This window comes from Podarcis bocagei, assembly GCF_964188305.1.
Source record: "Podarcis bocagei genome assembly, chromosome: W".
Lineage (NCBI taxonomy): Eukaryota > Metazoa > Chordata > Lepidosauria > Squamata > Lacertidae > Podarcis > Podarcis bocagei.
In genome coordinates, this window is record NC_138131.1 from 29,311,531 (window position 1) to 29,332,086 (window position 20,556).

Sequence of the window (20,556 nt, forward strand, 5' to 3'; positions counted from 1 at the left end):
ATTAGACCATATGAAGAGTTAAAGGATAAATTAACAGGATGGTTACAATTCCACCAAATTAATGCCCTATGGAACGAACACAAAAAAACAGGGATGAATGTAAAAAAGTCTAGATATCAGGTGGAAATTTTAGAAAGTAACTCCAAACTTTTATCCAAAATGTACAACCAACTTTTAGATCGGGAGACTAAAGATGAAGAAATAAAGGAGGTCACGATTAAATGGGCTATAGATCTTGGATATAATCTAGAGTATGACAGCTGGGTGAAACTCTGGAACAAGGGTATGAAATTTACAGCATGTGTTGGACTCCGAGAAAATATGGAAAAGATGATGTACCGATGGTACATCACACCTGTGAAATTGGAAAAAATGTACAAGACAGGAGACAAAACATGCTGGAAATGCAAAACCAAAGAGGGTAATTTTCACCACACGTGGTGGACTTGTGAAGAGGTGAAAAGGTTTTGGGGACTTATTTACGATGAATTAAAAAAAATATTGAAATACACCTTTCCCAAAAAACCCGAAGCTTTTCTCTTGGGAATGATTGGAGAGGAGATTAAAAAAGAAGATCAAATATTATTCCAGTACGCAACGGTCGCCGCCAGGATACTGCTAGCGCAAAACTGGAAAACTCCTAATATCCCAACCGTCAGAGAATGGCAAATTAAATTATTTGAGTATATAGAATTAGCAAAGATGACACAGAAAATCAGGCATCAAAAAAGCAGAAAGTTTATTAATGACTGGAACAAATTTGTAACATACATTGAAGCAAACCTAGGAAATATTAAAATCGCAGTAGGTGAAACATAAAACCTGCGACGTACAGATTTGGCCAAATAAAACTGCAGAGAGGTATGGTGTGTGTATAGCTCAAGCCGAGATGGAGGGAAGTCAATTAGCGTTTTAGAGTTGATCTGTTTGTTTATTTGCTATATGTGTTGTCTTCGGTTCTTTTTCTTTCTTTTTTTGTTTGTATTTTTGTTTGTTTTGTTTCTTAATGCTTTTATGTTTTTTGCTGTAAAGAACTCAATAAAAAGAAATTAAAAAAACAACAACAAAATGGTCAAAGGTCTGGAAACGATGCCTTATGAGGAACGGCTAAGGGAGCTGGGCATGTTTAGCCTGGAGAAGAGGAGGTTAAGGGGTGATATGATAGCCATGTTCAAATATATAAAAGGATGTAATATAGAGGAGGGAGAAAGGTTGTTTTCTGCTGCTCCAGAGAAGCGGACACGGAGCAATGGATCCAAACTACAAGAAAGACGATTCCACCTAAACATTAGGAAGAACTTCCTGACAATAAGAGCTGTTCGACAGTGGAATTTGCTGCCAAGGAGTGTGGTGGGGTCTCCTTCTTTGGAGGTCTTTAAGCAGAGGCTTGACAACCATATGTCAGGAGTGCTCTGATGGTGCTTCCTGCTTGGCAGGGGGTTGGACTCCATGGCCCTTTTGGTCTCTTCCAACTCTATGATTCTATGATTCTATGATTATAGTCCAGATTGTAATTATTAATTTTCCCGGGCTCTCCATAGTCTGGACCTTTGAAGCATATCTCCAAATCTTTGTTCCTGCCTCTTCTCGTTTTCATATTTTCCGCCTTCTGATCTTAATGCTTTAAAGTTCTCCGTCCCTGACTCTGCGATTCTCAGTCATGTCAGAAATCATATATCCTTTCATCTGTTGAATACAGCTTTATTTGTGTATATATATTTTTTCAACTGTCTATTTGCCAGTGCAGCTTTCCCTGACTCCGTTCCAATCTTCCAATCCGGGCTGTTGTCCAAGCTTTTTGTTTGAGATTTAATAACATAGTAGCTTCCACATTATTAAGTTATTACTGTAAATTGTTAAGCATACTGTTTGTAATAATGCAATGTAAATGAGCTGTATTCCACAGATATAAGTCATTTGGCGATCAATCAGTCTCTCAGAGACCACACAATTCCCCCCCTCTGTGCCCTATGGGGGGGCTGCTAGAAATCCATCAGCCTTCTCTCTCACTCATAATGCAATAAACTTCTGCAAACAGCTGCACTATATGTTATCCCAAATTGTTATCTCCAGTCATTACAAAGTCAGCCAGCAAATATTTCCCGCTTCTCTCGAAAAGGGAGGAATTCTCATTTTTCCGTGCTGGGTCATATTAACAAGCGCCATCTTGTTTCTACATTTATCTTTATCAAGTCTTTCTAGTCTAAGTAAAGCTGTGCAATTGAATACTTGTTGTGCTCTGGGACCCAGTGTCCTGCTGCGTGCACCTTGATGCAAGCTGACAATCTCAGATGCGGCAGTTTTTGTGGCTGTGGGTGCCTGAGGACGTCAAGGAGTAGGTTCACGCCTGCAAAAGCTGTCAGTGTGCCAAGCGGCCTCAAGAAGCCCTGGTGGGGCTACTGCAACCCCTGCCTACACCGCAGGGGCCCTGGGAGACCATAGCCATGGACTTCATTACTGAACTGCCGTCCTTGTGACAGCAGACTGTGATCTGGGTGGTGGTGGACCTGTTTACCAAGATGGCACATTTTGTGTCTTGCAAGGGGCTTCCAACAGCCTAAGAGACAGCCCAGTTCTTCGTAGATCATGTCTTCAAGCTGCACAGTCTGCGACAGCGAATTGTGTCTGAAAGAGGAACCCAATTCACCTCCCAGTTCTGTAAGAAGGTCATGCAACTTCTGGACATGGAACTGTGCCTCTCTTCAGCTCATCATCCGGAGACCAACAGAGAGGCAGAGAGAACCAGCAACACACTGCAGCAGTACCTGTGTTGTTACGTCAGTTACCAGCAGGATGACTGGGTGGCCTTGCTCCTCTTGGCCGAGTTTGCATATAAAGAAGTCTGATCCATCTTCTTTAACTTTCCATATGCTGGTGGAATCCCACCACTCCAAATGGTTGGCTCGCATTGAAAGCAGAATCAGAACATGTGGCCTATCACTCGAGTCGCTGCTTATGCTCCCATAATTGGAAGCATTCCAGACAATCAAGTGCAGAATCCTAGAGATTGAATTCCAAGCCCTTAGCAGTACAGCCAATAAAACCTGTTCCCCATTGGGGTTGGGAATTCTACCCTCATTTGGCCAGGGCCCTCCATATTTACATTACCTTTATGCTCCCCACCTAAGCAGAGCTATTTCCCTCTCAAGATTTCACATCTTGCCATCTAGTAAGATGTTAGATTCTTGAAAATCCCTTATTCTGAAAGGTACTGCCCTTGTGGCACAAAACAGGCTGTATCTATCACACACGTTTTATTTCATTGCCCAGTTTATGCAAAAATAAATGATTAGTATTTGGCCCCCTTATTGAAGGAGGGGCTCTTCCAGGGTGACCTATCTGTTGAATAACTGTAGGAATGACTTGGAGAATGCAGCAAGATTTTGGAGTGACGCCATGAAATTACGTCACCATAGCTCCCAAGAGCCACCTTTGTATCTCACAACGTCTGGACAGTTTTATCCTAAAGTGCCTCCTACTATGTTTTGTTACCTGTGTTGTTTTCCAATCCATGTATACGACATACTCTTACTATGCCAATAAAGGCGATTGATTGAGAACTAACTTATACTTAAGAGTACACCCATTGAAGTTAACAAACCTAAGTTGATCGTGCCTGTCAGAGGACTGCCATCAAAAGGGGGGAGGGAGGCAGGAACGATAGGGAAACAGTCGCCTAGTTTTCGCAAGGGAATCAAACATAAGGAAAAGAGGAGGAGATTGGGGGTGTCCAGCTTCTTATGATGGGGGGGCGGAAGAACCCACTCTTGGAATCTGCTACTGACTGAGGCAGACATGAACTTTGGACTTCTGCACTGTACATAGTTTGCACCAAATAAAACCTATAAAAAGGCAGGTCGGAGTCCTGGCTGTTTACTCGTGAGCAACCATACGCATCCTTGACAGCGCCCATCAATTTCAGTGATCCTGCTCTGCATAGGACTGACACAGGATACAACCCAAAGTAACATCCAAACTGTTCTACATTGTTATTAACACAGTTCTATTTTTAGTAATTCTGCCCAGAATCTTTTTTTTTAAAGGTTGTTGTTAAAAGGTGGTCTCTTGTCCCTCAGTGTCTAGGGTGGTTGGGAAGTGAGGAGGCTAGGAAGTTCACAACCTTCAAATAAGCATTTCTAGAAATAGATATCTAGGCTGTCTGGTTTGGAATTTGAACCTTTATCTTACGCTTTACAATAGTTGCTTTTCATGCCAACTTGCTTCCTGCCCCAATTTGTCTTAACAATTACTGTTGTGATTCCTTACTGTAGTAATTCCTAGTGTCCTTCCAAACCCACAGATTCGTCAGTGGGCCATCCTGAAAGCCAGGAGCCTGGGGAAGGTGGACAGGGACGACTATTACAACATCCAGGAAGTGTTGACGTGCTTGTTCAGAGTCATAGAGCTGGACCACTTTGAAAACTCTGATACTTATAACCTTGCAATAGTTGAGAAGGGGAATCTTATCTTGTTGCCTCGCCATCTGTATGATACCACCAGTTACAAAAACTACTGGCTAGGTGAGTAGAAGCAAGCTGAGATGTTAGGCATGAACCATTCTATAGAGAGTGGTAGCATTGTAGTACAGCAGAGATGGCTAAACCTTTTTGTCTTTTGGTACAACCACCCCACACTCAGTCTGTGTGTCTTCCCCTCCAGTGCATGCATGCATGCATGCACACACACACACACACACACACACACACGGAAAGCTACCTTACACTGAATTTGACCATTGGTCCATATAGCTAAAAGCTTACTAACCTGTGGTCTTAGATGTTGCTGGAATATGTTTTTCATAATCTTGGACTATTAGCTTGCCAGTTGGGGCTGGTGGGAATCGTAGTCTAATAGAATTTAGAGGGCTGCAGGCTTGAGCCCTGAGGCTCCTTTTCTCCTGTTCCTTGTAGAATGAAAACTTTCCTTCCTTTACCTGTATCAGACATTTTTTGTGGCATTTAACTGTTGCATATATCATTTTTAAAAATTACACCATCTCAACTATGTTTGTGCAACCTGTTCAAAGAAATGTGTAATGAAAAACAGGGGAAGCTAACATGATGCCCTCCAGATGTTGTTGGACTCCCAACTCCCATCAGCCCTAGTCAATATGGTCTGCTGCCAGGGATGATCGGAGTTGTATTCCCAAGCTCTAGAGGGCTCCAGAGATTAAAAGTTTGAGTGGCATGCTAGCAGGTGCAATTACAAAAGTAGGTTTTGTTTTGGTTGTGGATTAACATCGGGAGTTAAGCCAACACCCAGTGATAGCTTCTGAACTTTCTCATTTGCATTGTTGTAGGTATCTGTACGTTGTTGATGGTGCTGGAAGAACAAGCCATGGATTTGTTGTTGTTTGGCCCAGACAAGCAGATTGACTTCATGCCGTGCATAATGAAGGCCATGAAGAAACCAACAGAGGGTAAGTAACTAATAATCATTGGGGGCAGCGATACAAGCAAATTAAAAACAGTCTGAGTGTCCACTCTCTTAAGGTAAAATCATTCCTTTCACAGAACTTGTACGCCAAGTAACTTACTTAATGTGGAAATGTTATGGTATAGTATATGATGGCTGACAGCTAGTTTCTTTTTTAAAAAAACTTTTTTATTTATTCAAAATGAAAAAGTAAAAGAAAAATAATTATTCCATTTTGCATATCATACTTTGGAAAAAAACAAAACAAAACCCATATACACAAAAATAAAGAAATACTAAAACTTTCACCCGTGTAGCTTCCCTCCACCACAACTTGACATCCTTTATACTATAAATAGTTTAACATTGTGTCTTGTATTATCCAATATATATCCATTATTAATTTTACCTTAGTTTGATTCATCTTTACATACTTATTCTACGCATAGCAATATATTATTCTTAGAGCAGTGTTTTTTCATATAGTCCTCAAAACATTGCCATTCCTTCCTTAGATTTTGGTTGGACTGATTTCTTATGGCTGCCATTAATTTGGCCAATCTTATAAATTCACATAATTTAATTATCCAATCTTCAAATAGATTTTTTATTGCATTAGCCGTGAGGCCATAGCATGATATACATTGAAATAGCAACATAAAATGGGGATGGGGAGATAAAGGTAGATATCGTCCTGGGCGATTACTTAAAGAAAGAAAAAGAAAAAAACCTGCTGAGGCTGGAGGAGGACCGTTAAAGGGTCCTTCAGCTCCTCAGATATGTCCTAACTCGATTGTCCTTGTACAATTAGGCTACTTGGAATTTCGTTCGGTTGTGCGGCGTATCGACTGCAGCTGTGGTGTTAAGGAAGAAGTTAGTGCCGCTTTCCTCTTCATCACACTAAGCAGGAAGTTAGCTGTCATCTCGGTAATCCAACAATCAGAATCCTGCAAAAAGAGGGACACTATCCAAGGCTGGATTGGGAGATGAAGCTTATTCACGAGGGGAGTTAAAAACCGAGATCTTTCATCTGTCCAGTTGGGACAGAAGAGCATTACATGTTCCATAGTCTCCAGGGTCGTGTCATTACAGGTGCATGTTCTGTTTGTGATGGGAACTCTGGAATAACGACCCGACAGAACTGCTGTAGGAAAACAGTTGAGACGGGCACAGGTAAAGGCCCTACGCTTAGCCTCCGAAGAAATTGTGAAGCAGTATAGAGGGATCCCTTCAGGGGGTGGAATAGCTAGGGCTAGGCCTGAACACGGTCCTCTTGCATAGGAAGCTGTGTTAGAGAAGTCAAGTTGCTGTAGTTTCTTTTTGATTAGAGGTAGGGCCGCCGGGCTGATACACTCTAAGTTAAGAACAGTTTTACAATTCAAATTGAGCGGAATTTGAGGTTAATTGTAGTTTTCCAAGGGGAATTATGAATGTCTCTTAGGATCAGATTGGAAAAACCACCTCTAATTCGAGCATCCGATGCTAATAGGTGGAAGCTGTAGGAAATGGCTCGACTCCATGCTCGTTTGACAATTGAGGGCTGGGCGAACTTGAGTCGTAGGGCTGCACCTGAGACACATCTCGGGACGCCGGAAAGAGATCTCAGAAACATATGAAGTGGGCGATCCAAGTTACCTGATATTGCTGTAGTTCATACTTCGCATCCATATAATAATTTAGGGACAACTTTGGCATTAAATATTTGAATTGCTGCTGGAAGATGTTTGCCGCCCTTCTGGTGGTAAAATCGGACAATGGCGTTAGAAGTCGTGGTTGCAGCGAGAAAGGCAGATTGTAGATGGGTGGTCCAGGAGAGATTATAAGTGAATATTATGCCTAGATATTTAAAGGCTTTTACCTTTTCTAAGTAGCCACCTGTGATCTTAAGCAGCTCCAACTTGAGTTTGCGGGAACGAGTGAAGTGGAGGACTTTCGATTTTTTATAATTAATGTTAAGAGCTTCCGTCTTACAATAGGCGATAAATGCATTAACTGCATTTGCTAGGTCCGCAACTGTTCTGGATAAGATGACGGCATCATCAGCATAGAAAAGGGAAGCAACGGGGTGGTCTGCTAAGTGAGGAGGATACTTAGATGCTAGCTTCAAAGTGGAAATTGCATCGTGAAGATAGAGATTAAACAATAAAGGGGCCAAGAGACAACCTTGTCGGACGCCCTTGGCCGTTGGAAATGGAGTAGTGAGGGAGCCGTTGGGACCACTTCGGACGTGGGCTGTGGTTGTGATGGGATGATGAGCTGCTTGTGCGTAAAATCGTAGTCCCTCAGAGTTTGTGCAACTCCACAAACCTCTGTGTGTGACAGAGCTCCTCAGACATGTCTGCTCTAGTCACTTGCAGATTCCGACAGTGGTTGTTTTCGGAAGCGCTTCCAGCATAAAAGCTCCTTAACGGAAACACGTCTTCGGGACTCGCGGCGTGACAGCTTCCGGCGAGGAATAGGTCTCCCTATGGGAGCTTCTGACACCTCCCCACTGTTCTCGCTGGACGTGTCCCTGAGCCCTCCCTCTTGCTCGCTTTCCCTCAGAGATCCTCCCCTTTCCCTGCTAGTTCCTGCTTTAGCTGCTGCGTCTCTCTCAGCCTTTGTGAGACTCTCCTCCAGAGACCCATCTCTCCCCTTGCTGGTCCCTGCTTCAGCTGTTGAGTCCCTCCCAGCCTCCGTGAGCCCTTTCCCCACCTGTTCCTCCGATGGCAGTTCCCTGACAGTGGTGTTTGAATAAAGGGAAATAATTAGGGAGAGGAGGTGCGGATCAATTCCCAAATGGGCAAGTTTGGACCATAATCTCTGCCTAGGAATGGAATCAAAGGCGGCCTCCAGGTCCATGAAAGCGGCAAATAGGTGGCCTTGCCTTGGAGCAGTGTATTTACTGGCAAGGTGATAAAGAGTTAGACAGTGGTCCATGATTGACGCTGACTTTCGGAAACCAATCTGTTCCAGTGGTAGAATGTTCCTCTCCTGGACCCATGAGAGAGGTGCCTCCAATAAAACAGCGGCAAATATTTTCCCCGGGATGGATAATAAACTGATGGGGCGATAGTTCCTAGGGATGTTTGGCTGGCCGCCTTTGAAGATCGGAACTATTATAGCTTCTCTCCAGGAGTCGGGGATGTCTAGGGCGGAGGAGATAGCGGTGAATACAGGAGTCAGGTGTTTGCTCCACCAAATAGGATCAGTCAGGAAAAGGTCCAATGGGACCATGTCTGGGCCGGGGGCCTTATTCCTTCGCATTGACATCATGATGTTGGAAATGCGAGTTGAGGTAAAGTTTATTGAGGAAGTGGGAGTAAGAGAGCAGGAACAGAGGTCCGACGGGGACTGAGGGAGATCTGTAAGAAGATTTGAAGAAGCGAAACTGGTTGAATAATGGGCAATCCATTCATCAGCAGAAATCTGGGTAGCTGGATTGAATGGTGCCGAAGGTCTGACTAAGCGCCAGAAGGAGCGGGAGTCATGCCTTTCTACAGCCGAACGAAGAGTGGACCAAGCCTCAAGGATGTGCTGCTGTTTCTTGCGATGAATCATGTTTCTGTATGTCCTTTTAATATCTATGAGCTTTGCACGTGTTTGGGGGTCGTTGGAAAATTTAATGATTCTGACCATTTTCCTAATTCGCCTTCTTAGGGCTTTACATTCCTTGTCAAACCAAGGCGATTCAGAGAAAAGGCGTTGGTGAGTAGGCGAGGTGGTGGTTGTGTAAATTGTTGAGAAAGCATCAAGTAATTTCCGATATTGATCAGCGGGCAGGATTGAATCAAAGGGAGCTGCAGACATATCAAATGATTTTTGTATGTCCAGGGCAAGAGAGGAGCTGAGGCTTGTCCATTTCTTTGTTTTGTATACAGGGTGGCTTTGTACCATGGTTCTATAGTTTGAGGGGACTGAAGGTGGCTCTGTTAGGTTTAACAGTAGAGTCAATGGAAGGTGGTCACCACCAGAATATTCAGCCACTTCCATTTTTGTAGAAATTGAGAATAGCTCCGGCGTCAGTAAAATGTAGTCAGCAACACTGGTTCCCCGGGGAGTGATACACATTAATTGCTGCGAGGACAAGGGAGTAATGTTGCCATTCGCGATGCAGAGATCGTTTTCCATGGCCAATTGGGCCATCAGTCTCCCCGACGCATTTGTTATAGGATCAAGAGAGCATCTGTTTCCCCAGGGGGGCTGCAGGGGGGTGTCCAGGAGTGCTGCGGAAGATACTATATCATCGTCGTTGGGACCTATTCTTGCATTAAAGTCGCCTAAGAGGATTTGAGGGAGTCCTGCGTTAGTTGTTTGAAGATCTTGGAGCCAAGACGAAAGTTCAGACCACCTTTCATTGCGGTCGGAATCGTTAATTACTGGGGGCAGGTATACTGTAGTTAACAACCATGGGCTTTTGATCTTTGGGAGATGGATCTTTATAGTGAGAAAGTAAGGGGAAGATTTAATTTCCTCGCAAATAGTGAGAGGTAAGCTGGTTGAAATAAGACAGGCGAGGCCAACTTGGGGGCGACCCCTGTTGGTTAGTTTGCGAGCACAGGAGCTAAAGGAGCAATAATTTGGGAGAGCGATACTTTGTTGGGACCAGGTCTCTTGGAGGCACACAATGTCGAAAGAAGAGATGAAATTCATTGCTTCAGGATCCATTTGCTTTGTCGCCCAGCCGTTAACATTCCAGGAGACAATTTTAAGGCTCTGGGATGGGTTGGATGCGTCTTTCAAGGAAAGAACTGCTTTTGCTTGATTTGTGAGTGAGGGTTGAGTCTGGTCATATCTAATGGTGTCGGATTTCCGCGGAGATAGGGAGCCGGCTGGAGTTTGTCTCTGGTCTGATCTTTGTCAATTATTTCCCAAGGTGCTTTTAGGGATTACTTTTTTATGAGCCAGCCCATTGCTCTCCATACATGGCAAACTAGCCAAATGTTCTATAGTTTCGGCTGTTGACTGTTGAATACTGACATTAGTGGTCACCGGGCCTTTGAAGTGTGTTGTCTCTTTCCGTAGGTATTTTTCCGGTACCTGATTGTGGCCTAATTCTGCCTCATCTAGGTACCTCAGCTTGTCCCAAGAGCCTGGTGAGTTCACCTTCGGGATGGTTCTCCTTATTGGAGGTGGTGTAGTGTTCTCTTCAGTGTGCCGGGCTTCCTTAATTGAGGGTAGGTTAATCTCAGCCATTGTCTGGAGGCAACATGGCCGACAGGCCGCTGGGTTTTGTTCTTGTATTGGGTTCAAATTATAGGAAGTCTGGTCCTTTTTATGGACGTCCACATTGATTTCCTTGATTATTTCTCTCCCAGCCAGCTTAACCCTTAGCATATCCAATCTTTCTAATATTTCAGTCTGCACCGGAGATGGAAAATGGCAAAATTGCCTAATTAAGGTATTTTCTTCCACGGAGAAAAGATCCTCATCTTCATTCTCTTGAAGTTGCAGGTCTTGCAGGTGGGCATCTTTCCTTTTTAGTTTTTGAAGCTCTCGTTTGAGCCCATTACCTTGGCTCTCCTCATACGAAGTCCCGGGAGAGTCTGGTCTTTGAAGGTCATTAGTGAGCAACTCTGGAAGGTGATTAGGTGAGTCCTCAGTGGATTTTAAATCAATTAAAGTGTGGTATTCAGCCTTTTGATGACGTGCTGCAGTCGAGGTTGCAGAACTGGGGAGTAGTGGGATAGGGGAGGTCTCATTTTTAAAGAACCTTGATATTTTTACACCACTTGTCTTTAGGTATTCTCTATGTTTATATATCAGTTTTGCCAGTCTCCGATCATGGAATGTAACCACCGCCCTGGCAAGCAAGCCATCAAAATATAGATATTCCACTTGGTCCAACTCCGAGGGATTACTCAAAATACCTGGCATGTATGCTTTAAGGAAGTTCAGTAGATGGACTTTGCGATCCTCTTGAGATAAAAGTCCTGGAGGCTTAGGATAGCTTGAAAAAACAAGCTTGTTTTGAAGCAACACCAGCTTCCAGTTCTTATTTGTTGGAATGCTCTCCTTATTGGTTTTGGAGTTGTCTATGGTTAAAACGTAGGACCATGGATCTTGGGGTAATAAATCTTGCTTAGAGCTTGGTGGTGGAGCAAGTGCTGAAGGTTTTAGACAATCCTGGGCTTTATCAGCACAGACGTTTGGGGGCAAATCCTGTTTAACTGTCTTCTTGGCTAAAGACTTCACCAGGTTCCCTCTAGTCCCAGAGGCTGATATGCACTCGAGTAGGTTAAAAAGCTTTTTAAAAACCATTTTTTTATAATGCACTGTCTTAAGATTTTTTATGTTTTTCCTTTTTTTAACATTTTTAACAACTCTGGATCTCCTTTTACAAGCATTAGTTCTGCAGGCTTTCTTACCCTTCCTTAGTGGGCCACTTCTGCAGAGGGTGGAGGTGAGGCCATGATTATTTTCCGATTCTTCAGGTATTCCGACGGGTTTTCTCCAGAGAGTTTTACAGGAGTCAGCCATGATGGTAAGAATTTTTGTGCAAATGTCCAAGTAGGACTTTATGGATTCAATGTCCTCAGTAAGAAGCACTAGCCATTTGATGGTTGAGAGACCCTCTTCATTTGGCTCGTGGGAATGAGGATAAGAGTCTTTCGAAGGTTTAATATTTTCCGAGGCCAATTCTGAAATTTGTTTTAACATTACTTCCTCCATTTTTTGGTCTAGCGATGGTTCGGGGGGAGCTTGGGGTTTGGCTTTCAATTTCGGGGATGCTTCATCGGCTGTATTGAGGATATTTTGTGTTGCTTCCAATATATTTAGGCTTTTGTCGCTGCTTTTAGTACACTCCTTTCTTTGCATAACTAGTCCTTCATTATGGCTGTAAGAGAGATTGGTAGGAAAGAGTAGGATTTCTCTTCCCTTCTTGTTCTTATTCTCATTGATTTCAGTCATTTCCTCATTTGTCCCACATTTTGCTCTGTTCATGTAAAAGCAAGTTATTTTTGTTTGTGCTTTCTTTAGAGTGGCTCTTTTAAAGGTGGGTCTTACAGCCTTCAGAGAGAAGCCTGAGGTTTTGCAGCCGCTCCTGGTCGTCACCATTGTTTCCTTAAAGTTGTAAATTTGTAAGTTATTCCTTTATTGTTGTAATAAACACGCTACAGTGCGTTGACTGAGATAATAGACAGGAGGTATTTGCAAAAGAGAAGAGAGACAACCTGGTGGAGAGGCAGGGGTGAGTTTACTTCTTCAATTGCTGCAAGGTGATTACCGCAGAGGCTCTGGTACTCCCCCGGTAATAATCAAGATGCTTAAAAAGGATTTTAAAATATACATAAATATATCTTCTTTCAGGGTCTCAGTACCTTAAAACTTTGAGTTAAAATAATAATAATAATAATAATTTATTATTTATACCCCGCCCATCTGGCTGGGCCTCCCCAGCCACTCTGGGCGGCTTCCATAAAAACCAAAAATACAGTAAAACCAAAAATACAGTAAACTTAATTAAACTAAACTAGGATCATTAGCTCCATCACAGGGCTCCCCGCAAGTCAGTTTTGGGTAAAAGGGAGAGGTTCCAAGGCCTCCCCAGGCCCTTATCAGGTAAGCAGTTTTTCATTCCTCCCAAGGATTTCACTCTATTCACGTTCTTTTCCTTTAGGGAGTTATACTCACTCGGCTACAGTAAGAGTTCACAACAGGTTTCATTCAGCTATTAATCTTCCTTCTTGTACAGAAATCCTCCTGGCAAGCTTTGTTGTTCCTCCCCTGCGCCCAGGTTTCCTTCAGATTCAGCCGCTCCTTGTTTCTCGGCGTCTTTTCTCAGGTTGAGCAGTAAAACAATAAAACAATAAACTAAAAGCAAGGCGAGGTGATGAGGCAGCCAGTAAAACGTTAAAAATATAAAATTAGAATTAGGAAGTGATTAAAAACTACTTAAAAGCTTAACGAAAGACAGGAGCTCTAACTAGGCTGCTGTCTCAGTCGCCATCTTAAACCGACTTCCACCTATCCAATCTTCTTTAGTGGGAATGATGTCTCCTTTCCAATTTCTAGCAGGTAGCAATCTGGCTGTGACTGTGGCATATAAAAACATCCTTTTCTTATCCTGTGGGATGTCATTTCCTAAAATACCTAATAGGAACGCCTCCAGTTTCTTCTCTCTAGAAATTTCGAACTTTTTTTTCTTTAATTCTTCATGGATACATCCCCAGAAGTTCTTAACTTTCTCACATCCCCACCATACATGGAACATTGTCCCCTCAATTTTATTACATTTCCAACACAGGTTGGATTTTAGTTTATATACCTTGACTAATTTAGAGGGTGTCATATACCACCTATATAACATTTTTACCAGATTTTCCATAATGGTGTAACAGGCGGTAAATCTGATGTCTGGTCTCCAAAGTTTTTCCCACTGCTCCATCTGCATTGTGTGGCTGATGTCCTGGGCCCATTTTACCATAACACCTTTTACTTGCTCATCTTTCAGGTCCCATTCAAGTAATAGATCTTAAATTTTAGATAATAATTTCTTATTGTTCTTTAATAATATAATTTGTAATTTGGATTCTTCTTTTCCGAAACCTATTTTTTTATCTGAATTAAATACATTATTTAACTGGTGGTATTGTAGCCAATCGGTGAGATAATGCCTTATCTCTTCAAATGATTTCAATTTCATTTGCCCTTGATCTTCTTTTAGTAGTTGGCTGTAAGTTCCCCAATTGCTATTCATATTTATATTTTTAACTGCAAAGGCCTCTAATGGGGACAGCCACCATGGCGTTTGAGGTTCAAGTAATGGTTGGTATCAGTCCACACCTTATAGAGGGCATTCCTAACTATAGGATTAGTAAACCCACTGTGGACTTTGACTTTATTGTAGCCAAGGTAGGCATGCACACTGACAACTGGGAAATACTGGCCTGTGAGCGCTCCAGTTGGAGAACAGCCTTTACCAAAGGTGTCCTGGGCTTTGAAGACACTCAAACTCAGGATGCAAGGGAGAAACGTGCTAAGAGGAAGGCACGCTTGGCAAATCCACACCGTGATCAACTCCTGCCCGGAAATCAATGTCCCCACTGTGGAAGGACATGTGGGTCCAGAATTGGCCTCCACAGTCACTTACGGACTCATTGTTAAAACCGTGTCTATGGAAGACAATCTTACTCGGCTACAAGTGATCGCCAAAGAAGAAAAAGAAGAAGCCACCCATATCTGTTGTTGTAACTCTCCAAGTCCAGTAAATCTGTCTTCTCTAACAAGATCCAATCCTTAATCCACGTCAGGAACGCTGCCTCGTAATACTTTCTTAAATTTAGAAGTGCAAAGCTCCCTCTCTCTTACCCATCAGTAATTTGTTATTTATATGGGATTTCTTACTCACCCAGATAAACATTGTCAAATCTTTTCTCCACCTATCTAAACATTCAATTTTCCCTATAATCGGGATCATTTGAAAAAAGGAAGATCATTTTGGGGAGCACATTCATTTTTATTACCAAGATTTTCCCCCAAAATGAAAGTTTTAGTTTGGTCCAAATTTCCAATTTTTTAAAAAATTCTTTCCAAAATTTATTATAATTATCATCAAAAAAGGTTAATATTTTACAATGTTATTTCAATTCTGAGATATTTTGCTTCTTTCACTATCATCAAACCCGTTTTATCCTGTAGCTCCTTTTTCTCCTAACCCCTTAAATTTTTAATCATTAGTTTTGTTTTTGATCTGTTGAGTTTAAATCCAGTACAATCCAGAAACCTCACCAAATGCTGATATTTTTTCCAACGCTTTAGGTATACTCGATTCTGGGTCTTCTACTGTAATGATTAAATCATCTGCAAAGGCTTTCACTTTGAAAGCCTTTTGGCTCAGGGTAATTCCTTTAATTTCTTCTTCATTCCTCAATACTGAGTTTAGTATTTCCAAAGTCAATATATATATATATTTGTTAATTAGCTTCAATTATACAACACCAAACATTAAAACAACAAAAAAGACAAACAAAACACAAAAAAGCAAAAAAAGGAAAAACATTACATAACAAAAGACACCAACAAATTAAACTTACAATAACTAAATAACTAAATCACACAACAACAATTGACTTCCTTCAACTCGGTTTCGGGATATGTTACAAGAAGTTTTCTATCTGCAGTTTCGTTTTCTTAAACCTCTTTACGTCGCAAGCATTATATCGAGCCTACTGTGATTTTTAGATTTTTTACATCTGTTTCAATATATGTCATAAATTTATTCCATTCATTATTAAACTTTGTACCTTTTTGGTTTCTTATTTTCTGTGTCATTTTTGCCAATTCTATATAATCAAATAATTTAGCTTGCCACTTGTTTATAGTTGGGATTTTTGATGTCTTCCAATTTTGTGCTATTAGTGTTCTAGCAGCCACTGTTGCATATTGGAAAAGTGTTTGGTCTTCCTTTTTAATTTCTTCTCCAATTATCCCCAGAAGGAAGGCCTCAGGGATTTTTGTGAAGGTATATTTAAATATTTTTTTTAGTTCATTGTAAATAGATTTTTTTTTATATAAAATTTTTATTGGGTTTGCACAATTTATATAAACACACACAATACACAATACACAATACACAATACAGACATACAAACACAAAGACAAACATATATAATTTCAAATCCTTAATTTCTTAACCACTTTCCCTGACTTCCCCACAACTCCCCTTCTTGCATCCCAATTCCAATAGTTAACTCAGCAAGTTCTTATCTCCAACTTTTACCTTATTAATATTTTACTTAATTCTTCTTAATTAACCAAATTTAACTTATAAACCTCGATTAAACCACAATACTCATCAATTATGTCCTTTTCTAAGGTCGACCCAAGTTCCCTTCCACAAATTTCCCAATTTTTATATTAATTACAAAACATAATAACAAAAAACAACACATAATTATACACCCTTTGGATTCCAAAACTCTCGCCCCTCCCCCTTTCCCGGTTTCGATCCCCAAAGAATATCCATCAGTCTATCAGTTCTCAGCCTGGATCCCTCACGTCCGAGACCCTCAAATCTCTCTCAGTCCCTCGGTTTTGTTGGTAGTCCTTTATGTTGGACATCGAGTCTCGGAGAAGCTCTGTCCCAATAGGGTCTATGTTTCTTCCAACCAGACCTCCATATTCAAAAGTGGAGCCCAAATCATGTTTCTTATTCCTTTTAAGTCCAAGTGTCCCAAAAGCTCCAACTTTCGTCTTAATCAAATTTGTAATCCATATGTCTTCCGATCTCCCCATGGGGAGATCTCTCCAATCTTCATTCTCAAATTCAAACCAAATTCTCATCATCCAGGTCTTGTTTTCCTTGTAATCCATTTTTACAGGCCTCTGGTTGTCCTTTTTCACCTGCGGCATTTCAGCTCCTCCTTCCCACTCCTCTGAATCAGCGCATATCTCTTCTTGTTCAGCTGCAAAATTTTCTTGAGTCAAGTCCTTGGCACAATCAACAAGTTTATTTGCTTTAGAGTTCAAGGTCGTTACATCTGTAGCCAAAACTTCACTCTGATCTTGTAACTTTCCCAAGAGAAAAAACATTCTATCCAACTCAGCCTGTATTTTCCCATCTGCAGCCATTGTAATGTCTCAGAACCCCCTCTAGAGGGATTCTAGTTACTTAGTACTCTTTCTCCAACAGTCAAGTTACTTTTTTTTTGTTTCTTCTTTATTTTCAACGACTTGAAGTCAAATGTATCAAAAATAGCCAGCAGAACACCGGGCCCGGACGGGTTTACATCCAGTTATTATAAAGAAATGAAAGATGTGTTGATGGCCCCGTTGACTGAAGTAATGAATAACATTCTAAAAGAAAGGGACATTCCAGAAACATGGAAAGAAGCATTTATTACAATAATCCCAAAACAAGATTCGGATCTAACCCAAGTTAAGAATTACAGGCCTATTTCACTACTAAACACAGATTATAAGATCTTTGCAGGAATCCTAGCGAAGAGATTGAAAAAGATATTAATAAAACTTATACATAAAGATCAAGCAGGTTTCCTACCAGGCAGACAAATGAGAGATAATATAAGAAATATAATTAATGTTATTGAATATCTGTCTGATAGGTGTGATAAACAAGCAAGCTTAATCTTTGTGGATGCAGAGAAGGCCTTCGATAATGTAATTTGGGAATTTATGTTGAAAAACTTAGAACATATGGAGGTGGGTCAAGAGTTCTTCAATGGCATAAAGGCAATTTATACAGAACAGAGAGCAAAATTGATAGTGAATAATGTTATTACTGAAGACATAAAAATATCCAAAGGAACAAGACAGGGATGCCCACTTTCGCCACTATTATTTATAACGGTTCTGGAAGTCTTCTTAAATGCAATTAGACAAAATAAGCAAATAAAAGGGGTAACAGTAGGTTTAAATGAATACAAAGTTAAAGCCTTCGCAGACGATTTGGTATTGACTATGGAAGAACCAATAGAAAGTATAAAGGAGGTATTGGACGAGATGGAGCAATTCGGAAGGCTGGCAGGATTCAGATTGAACAAGAGAAAGACCAAAATGATTGTAAAAAATATGGAACAAGACCTGATTGAACTAATGCAGCAACGAACGGAGATTGAGGTGGTAAAAAAGGTTAAATATTTGGGAATTTGGCTATCACCTAAGAATACTGACTTATATCAAAATAATTATATCCCAGTCTGGAAGGGAATAATGAAAGATCTGGAGGTGTGGGCCAGAATGAGACTATCATTTTGGGGAAGAATATCTATGGTAAAGATGACGGTGCTACCTAAGTTGTTATTTTTATTTCAGACTATACCCATAATAAAGGGTATAGGTATTTTTAAAGAATGGCAAAAGGTGATCTCAATATATGTCTGGTAAGGGAAGAAGCCTAGAATAAAATTTAAGCTACTAACGGACGCAAAAGAAAGAGGTGGCTTCGCCCTGCCAGACATGAGACTGTATTATGAGGCAGCATGTTTATGCTGGTTAAAAGAATGGATAAAGTTAGAAAATAAAGAATTATTAGACCTTGAAGGTTATAATAACAAATTTGGGTGGCACGCGTACCTATGGTATGACAAAAAGAGGGTTCACAAAGGATTTGGAAATCACATCTTCAGAGGTCCATTAATAGAGGTTTGGGACAGATATAAAAACATACTGGAACCAAAAGTCCCACATTGGTTATCCCCGCTAGAGATAATGAGTGTTAAGAAAATTAATATGAGAGGAAAGTGGGGTACATATGGAGAACTGGTAACCAATGAAGGAGGGAAATGGAAACTAAAACCATATGATCAAGTTAAAGAGTACACATATGACTGGCTGCATTATTTCCAAGTAAATGAAAGGTTTAAAAAAGATTTGAAGGAAAAAGGTTATGCGGAAAAAGAATCAAGTTTCCAAAAGGACATAATTAATAATGAGTATAAAACTCTGTCAAAAATGTATAAAATACTGTTGGAGTGGTACACGAAGGATGAAGAGGTGAAATCGGTGATGGTACAGTGGGCAAAGGATTTTGGATACAATGTTCAATTTGAGGATTGGGAAAAGCTGTGGAGAGAAAATATAAAATTTACGGCATGTACGTTACTGAAAGAGAATGTGATGAAAATGCTTTACAGATGGTACATGACACCCGTAAAATTGGCAAAGATGTATAAGGTTGATAACAAATGCTGGAAATGCAAACATAAAGAAGGGACGTTCTTTCATCAGTGGTGGGATTGTAAGAAAGTGAAAAGTTTTTGGGAAGAGATATACAATGAAATGAAAAAAATGTTAAGATATACTTTTGTGAAAAAACCAGAAGCTTTTCTCCTAGGCATTGTAGGAAAGGACATAAGAAGAAAGGACTGTAAGCTTTCCCAATACGCTGTAACGGCAGCCAGAATCGTGTTGGCTCAGAAGTGGAAACAAGAGGAAACACCAACGGTAGAAGAGTGGAGATTAAAACTGACAGATTATGCGGAATTGGACAAATTAACTGGGAAAATTAGATACACCAAAGTTCAAAAGTTCATCGAGGACTGGGGAAAATTTGTGGGTTATCTGGAAAATATTTGTGGTGTAAATACAATGCTAGTGGGGTTTCAAGAGGCACTGTAAAAAAAAAAAGTATTGTTTATTAGAAATAATGAAGGTAGGGAGGGACAAATGGCAATATGAAAGAAGGGAATGTGTATTAAAGTTATAATTATGAATGATTGTCAGAGACGCTGAAGGAAGTCTAAAATGGTTATAATCTGTTGTATTTTGGATAAAATGTATAACTAGATGAAAATCAATAAAAATTTATTTAAAAAAAAGTAGCCAGCAGAAATAACAAAAGGCAAATTTTTCTAACTTTGACAGCTCGTTTGACAGCTGTCAAACTCTTTATGACTCCTCAACAGGCTCTCTCGCGGATCGCTCCCGGATCCCGGGGGGTTGCACGTCAGCTCCTAAAAATCAATTCTTATCCTCCAGCAAAATACTTCTAATGCCAAATCGTGAAATTAATAACTTTTGTCTCGCAAAGAGAGAAGTGGTCTCTCGACCTTAGTTATCCAATTCTTGCTTTAAATTGTCTACAGGACGGGGGGGGGCGGACTTCCTTTTAACACCTCCCCCGATCGTACCAAATTCAAAAGAAAAGAGATTTTTAAGTCCAATTTCCGTACTACTCACGGGTTGTTACTTTTGCAATCCAAATGTTCAAAGAAAGAAGTCAGCGCTCTCCGGCCATGGCTTGCGGCTTCACTCCGTAGAAGAAGCGGTCTACTCTCAGCACCACGCCACCCTCCGTCCACCGCTCCGAAGCCTTTAAAAAGGCTTATTCGCGGGTCGGGGGGTGCAAATGGTGCCCGCCGAGTCACCAAGTCCACAGGCTTCAGCGCCTGTGGTTTCTGAGGGTCCCCATGTCGCCGGCACGGCACGACCCGTCCTCCACGGAGTCGATTCCCTCCGGAGCTCGGAGGGAATCCACCATTAACCTTTTCGCGCTAACCCGGAAGTCCATTGTAAATAGATTTTTTTAGTTCATTGTAAATCCAAGATTTAGAACCTCAAAGCCAAAGTGAGAACATTTGGGTCAAAATTAAGGGAGAGAAGACTAACAGTGACCTCATTGTGGGAGTTTACTATAGATCCCCAAGCCAAACAGAGGACATAGATGATGCCTTCCTGGAACAGATGGCCAAGCATGCA

At 41.1% G+C, this 20,556-nt stretch overlaps 1 protein-coding gene across 1 annotated transcript in view; it reads left to right on the forward strand.

Annotated features, from left to right (window-relative positions):
- The window catches only part of LOC308578183 (putative helicase senataxin), a 299,741-nt gene that overhangs the window by 80,404 nt on the left and 198,781 nt on the right, over positions 1–20,556 (forward strand). Inside the window, exons 5-6 of the mRNA XM_081178438.1 lie at positions 4,301–4,520; positions 5,300–5,419. Of these exons, the coding sequence (XP_081034564.1) occupies positions 4,301–4,520; positions 5,300–5,419 (340 nt within the window). The remainder of the gene's footprint in view (positions 1–4,300; positions 4,521–5,299; positions 5,420–20,556) is intronic.